General features: G+C 33.3%; 1 protein-coding gene across 1 annotated transcript; it reads right to left on the reverse strand.

The window, feature by feature from the left end:
- Positions 1-17: 17 nt before the first annotated feature.
- Positions 18-4480, reverse strand: LOC109056066 (sorcin-like). Its single transcript, XM_019073282.2, has 8 exons — positions 4325-4480; positions 2781-2948; positions 2626-2695; positions 2237-2280; positions 1941-2088; positions 758-871; positions 552-610; positions 18-333 (listed from the first exon to the last, which is right to left on the reverse strand). The coding sequence occupies exons 1-8, from the start codon at positions 4346-4348 to the stop codon at positions 307-309; spliced, it is 654 nt and encodes a 217-aa protein (XP_018928827.1). The 5' UTR covers positions 4349-4480; the 3' UTR covers positions 18-306.
- Between the last annotated feature and the right edge of the window lie 1520 nt (positions 4481-6000).

Raw genomic sequence — 6000 nt, forward strand, 5'->3', positions numbered from 1 at the left:
TAATATCGGAACACAACTCTTTTAAGATATTTTATTGGCAAAATACATGTAAAGTGTGGTCATATTTTAACTTAAAACGCTGAGTTTATAAAGAATGAATATGAAAGCTGTATACTTTGGCAAAAATATTGAAACCTATTTCAGTCAAATACATGGTTTACGTCTATGTTCACATTAAACATTATACTGGCAAATAATTTCACAATGACCATACAGTATATATAATAGCTTTACACATATTTCTCTGGATTTTCAGTGATTCAGTGCTCTTCCTGAAATGCATACTGTACTTGTCAGTAACTTCCTTTAGAGAGACATAGTACACAAGATGAACTGCAAGAGGAAAATGAAGATATTGTTACAACATGTTACAACAGCTTCCCTTAAGCTTTTAATTAAGTAATCTATTTTACTTCCACAATTATTCAGTGTAAACAAGCTGTTTCAGTTAAAACAATCTCAGATATATATATATAAAAGTGCCACTAATGCAAAAAAAAAAAAAAAAAACAGGTACTAAATGTGGAAAAGTTAGCTTAACCATCACTTACATCATCATACTGGAAGTTCACCATTCCTTGCTGCATTGCATCTCTCCTCTTGAAATTGTCTATAGAAAAAAAAAAAAAAAAAAAACGTCTCATATTGTTTGATCATAAACATTTTTTAAAGACTATTACCATTTCAACAGAACACTCAGAATAACTATAATACGCTTAATAACCAAGTTTTGTATGGATTTGAATTGCTCCCTCACCTGTAAGTGCCCTTAGCTTCACAAAACAGGCCACATAGTCATCAAAGTAGATCTTTCCTGACCTGCTGTAGCGTTTGATGATGGCGTTCAGAGCCTGAGGGCTGATTCGGAACCCTGTGCAATTGTGACACAAAATATACAGTTACATCACTGTCTTAGCCAAATAGTACTTTTAGTGCAACTGTGTTGGCTAAGAGATACCTTCTAGAAAAATGTACATTGCGTCCTGTAGTTTTCAGTTTGATTTTATCTTAAAAGGATACTCCACCCCAAAATGATAATTTTGTCATTAATCACTTACCCCCACGTCATTCCAAACCTGTAAAAGCTCAGTTTGTCTTTGGAACACAATTTAAGATATTTTGGATGAAAACCGGGAGGCCTGTGACTGTCCCATAGACTGCCAAGTAAATAGCAGTGTCAAGGTCCATAAAAGGTATGAAAGTCGTCATCAGAATAGTCCATCTGCCATCAGACGTGCAATCTGGGTTATATGAAGCAACGGTAACACTTTTTGTAAGTGAAGAAAACAAAAATAACGACTTTATTCAATAATTTGTTTGTCAACAGTCTCCTCTGTGTCTCTCCATATCACTGTATGTATGCTGTGTATGCTCTTTTGTGTCAAGGATGCCCTGTTTCTATGTGTATTTAGCTTTGATTTGAAATAAAACAGCACATCCCTGTGGCACTGATGACACAGAAGAGCATACACAGCATATGGTGATATGGAGAGATACAGAGCAGACCGTTGACAAAGGAATTGTTGAATAAAGTCGTTATTTTTGTTTTCTTCACTTACAAAAAGTTTCCCCGTCGCTTTATAAAACCCAGATTGCATGTCTTATGGCAGATAGAGTATTCTGAAGACGACTTTCATACTTTCCTGGACCTTGACACTGTTATTTACTTGGCAATATGGAACAGTCTCAAGCCTCCAGGTTTTCATCCAAAATATCTTAAATTGCGTTCCGAGGACAAACTGAACTTTTACGGGTTTGGAACGACATGGGGGTAAGTGATTAATGACAAAATTTTCATTTTGGGGTGGGGTATCCCTTTAAAGTCCCAAATGAGTGACTTATTTATTCTTTGAGATATATTTTGCCCTGAGAATTAGGTATCTTTTCATCTCAGTCGATAGAAATAGTTCATTTATACTTCTATGAAAGTTCACACTCACCCATGTTAGCAATACACTGGGACATCTCATGAGGTTCCACTGTTCCACTGCAGTCCCTGTCCACCATTACGAAGTTCTGCTTCCAGCCATTTAGTACCGCAAACAATTCTTTAAACTCATTGAAACCCATCTTTCCGGTATGATCTCTCTGCACACACATGGTTAAAGAAACTAAACAACAACAAGGGATCTGCTGGGTTACTGGGACTAGCATGACGCAAACTTTTGACTCAAGTTGGAGAGATAGGAACAATGCCAGCAAGAACAGATCAGTTTTATGATTCTGTGAAGGATACATCTAGCATGGCAATCATAATCCTGCAGGTTTCCAAACTGAAGGCTGGGAAAAAAAGCAGTGAGATTATCATTTTAGACATGTTACATCTCAACTAACTCTCCACAGAGTATTAGTAGACTGTTAGGGTTAGGGTTAGTAGAATAAGTTGACCTGTTCTTGTAAAGTTACTTATATTCAGTAGAATGTCTGTTGACTGATCAAAATGAAGTGTTAGCAGATTGGTAGACTGATAGTTGATAATGTGGTTGCAAAGTTACTTATAGATAACCATGTCTAAAGTGGACTATCAAAATACTGTTAACAGATGATCCACAAACTCTTTGTTAATAATTGGTTGGTCAAAGCATTTGGAGCCTCAATTTCTTTTTCTACTCTTTCTGTACGTACGAGTGTATGTGCCACTGATTCCAGTCTGGGTGAGGCACCTTTGTAGTTCTTCAGCATCAACTTCACCATCCTGTCATAACAATCATGTTACTACATGTTACAACATGAGGGGACAGAAAATTTATTATATCCACATTTACACAGGCTGCTCTCACCTGACCAGCTACTGCTGTGAAATAGCCCCACATTGGGTCCTGGGTAGAAGGAGCAGGAAACGTTCCTGGGTAACCCCCATATGGCTGTGCTGGGTAACCACCTGCAGCAGGAAGCCCTGGCATTGCCATACCCTGAGCAGGAACTCCAGGCATTGGTGGACCACCAAACTGCAAGAAAAAGAGTGACACTTTTAATTATCAATGCACCACAATTAATGTTTTACCAAAACACTGAAACCGAAATTAACTTTAATGAAACTAATATAACTAACTTTATATTAACTTTAATTAATGATCCAACTATGTTCATAGTTAAGAGGCTGCAGCATATAAATGGTTTCTGTGGTAAAGACCACACAGTCGTGTATTTATTCACTTTAACCTACAGTATGTTCGTACTAAATCAAACAGGTATATAGGATCAAGCAGTCAGAACCACGACTTGTAGCAGGCAATCCCAGTGAAAGTCACTATATTTAAAAAATTCAGGGGGAAATTACTCAGTAGTAAACAGAGATTACACTATAATATACTGTGACATTAAAAAGTAACATGCTAGCATGAGGACCAAACAATTGTTTAAAATGCCTATAAGCTTATAAAATAGTATTGAACTGAATTACTTTGTATATATTGTTCTGCTTACATGCATTAGACTACACTTTTAGAGAAAAATGTAAATAAATAAATAAATAAATAAATAAAATTGTACCTTTTAGTGCTACAGCAGCCTGTCGCTGGGCCAGTATCCTCAAAGGGACATCTCGGTACTTTATTTACCCCCAAAAAGTATTACTTTAAGGGTACATATGTACCTTTTTGTGACAGATTTTGTTCAAAGTTGCCCCTTTAAGGGTACTGCCCCAGTGACTAGACTGTTAATATAAATAATAATTATATATAACAAATTGATATTTATATAATTTTGGCCCATTTTTTTCTGCAGTGATGTACAGTATAACTTCCATAGTGGTTTAGAATGTATTTCATTTGATTAATTTATTATATTAATACATTAAGACTTGTCGTAAGCATTAATCAAACACAGATTTTAAGGTTTATGCTTAAAAGGGGCAATATATATATATATATATATATATATATATATATATATATATTAATTTTTTTTTTTTCTTAATTCTTAAGTAAATTTGTTTAAGGGGTGTTTATTTGTTTCACTAGAAAAAAAAAATGCTTATTTTTGTAGTGTTATGGTTTATATATTGCATTGTATCTTTAGAAAGTCTTTATGACGGTAAAAAAAAAAAAAAAATGCCCTTGTAAAGCAATTCCAACGGGCAAATATTGCCCTGTAGTTAAAAAGTTAATTTCTGAAACTGGGCTGAAGAATGACTTCCCGCATGTTATAGCTTATGCCTAATTCACATTAAAGAAAATGCTATTTATTTGGTGAATCTATTTAGGGCGTAATAACACATGCTATCCACATTTCTCGGCCAATTTGGCGCCTTTTTAAGCTAATCATCTTTTTTTTCACATTTTACAAAACTGTAATTGAACATAGAAATATAAGTGATACTTACATTGTTATATCCTGGATATGCCATACTTTATGATCGCACTTGCAAGGAATAGAAACGACTTTAAAATGAATCTTACGGCAAAGTTTTCCTGCAGTCTAGATCACTTCCGCATTTTTTACTGTGACGGGAAGCGATAGGATGACGTCATTAGAGTAAGGCATGTGACAGTTTCACTTTACGTCATAAAAAAGACTAGCAAGCTACAGATTCAAGGAATTCTTCTGGTCATTTGACCGATAACCTTTGTGGCCAAGAGTGTTGGGGAGTAACTAGTTAAAAAAGTGAAATGAAATTACAGTTACTTAAATGTTAACTGTATTGTTAACTATTACAAAGGGGATTATATATATGAATATATATATATATATATATATATATATATATATATATTATCTGAAAATTTTTTTACACATACAGATTTAATTGATTTCTTTCCCAAGTTATAATGTTTGCATTTGTATTTTTTAAGATTAATTGTTTGTTGTTGTTTTTTTCCCCCAAGGCATTGTTAGATGCCAATGTCTCCTGTCATAGCTTTGCAAAAATTTGATTTCAAAAACACTATTAAGCTGTTTATTATAATGATTTTAAATCTATATTCAACCACGGAACGATCTCAAAGAAAAAAGAGGAGATAAACTGATTTTGTGGAAGCTTTATAATTAAATCTTAATTAAAGTGATGAAGGATTTTGAATGTCGGACAGTAACTGTTTAACAAATACAATATAATTTTCAACCCGTTTTTGAAAAAAAAAAAAAAATGTTATTTTAAATTAGCCTATACATTTGTTTGGAGGAAAAAATATTTATAGACAAGCAGCCAAGAGAGATGCACCTGCCTGTAAAAATTACTTAATCTAAGTGGAATCTTACTGATTTCAAAATTGCATTGTAGAGTTATTTCCATAGATATATATACAGTATATATATATATCTATGGTTATTCCCCTCTTGATATTCAGTGACGTATGCTTATATAACATCTACTTGTCATTTACGTTAAAAACCACAGGTTGGCGCTATTACACTAAAGGTATTTTTTTCTTCCTTTTTTTATTTTTATTCAATGCTTTGAAAATGAACACAGAAAGGCATACATTACTGGGAGATTTACAAATAATGACTGAGATTACACTCAATTTTCGTTCACACTCTGTACATCATAAAACAAAATAAATGTAAAATAAAATAAACAACACTGGAGAAAAATAAATAAATAAATATAAAGATAAAGAAAAAGTAGTGGAGTAAGAGGTTTTCACATTAAGAAACCAAAGTCCTTTAATGAAGTATACAAAAATCTTGCTTTGGGACTTTTCATTCCTTTTAACGTCTCCAAATACATTACAAATTCCTCTTTAAACACCACTAATCATGGGGGAGTTTTGAAAAATGTACATTTATGAATGTAAAATTTCCGCAAAAGCAACAAATAATTCATTACATAAAAAACAAATTTTAAACTTAAACTACAAACCAAACTTAACAATTTCCCATGAGAGGATCAGTCATCTTTGGTGGATCCAACAGAATGCATCATTCCAGAATATTTGTACCAAATTACACTGAAAAAAACAGGTGTTCAACTGTTTCTATCTCCAAATTGCATAATTGCCATATATTAGAGTCCCTAACATTAAATCTTACTCTTAAAAAATTCTTTTGCAGGATAAA

Source organism: Cyprinus carpio, chromosome A6 (genome assembly GCF_018340385.1).
Source record: "Cyprinus carpio isolate SPL01 chromosome A6, ASM1834038v1, whole genome shotgun sequence".
NCBI classification, from domain to species: Eukaryota; Metazoa; Chordata; class Actinopteri; order Cypriniformes; family Cyprinidae; genus Cyprinus; species Cyprinus carpio.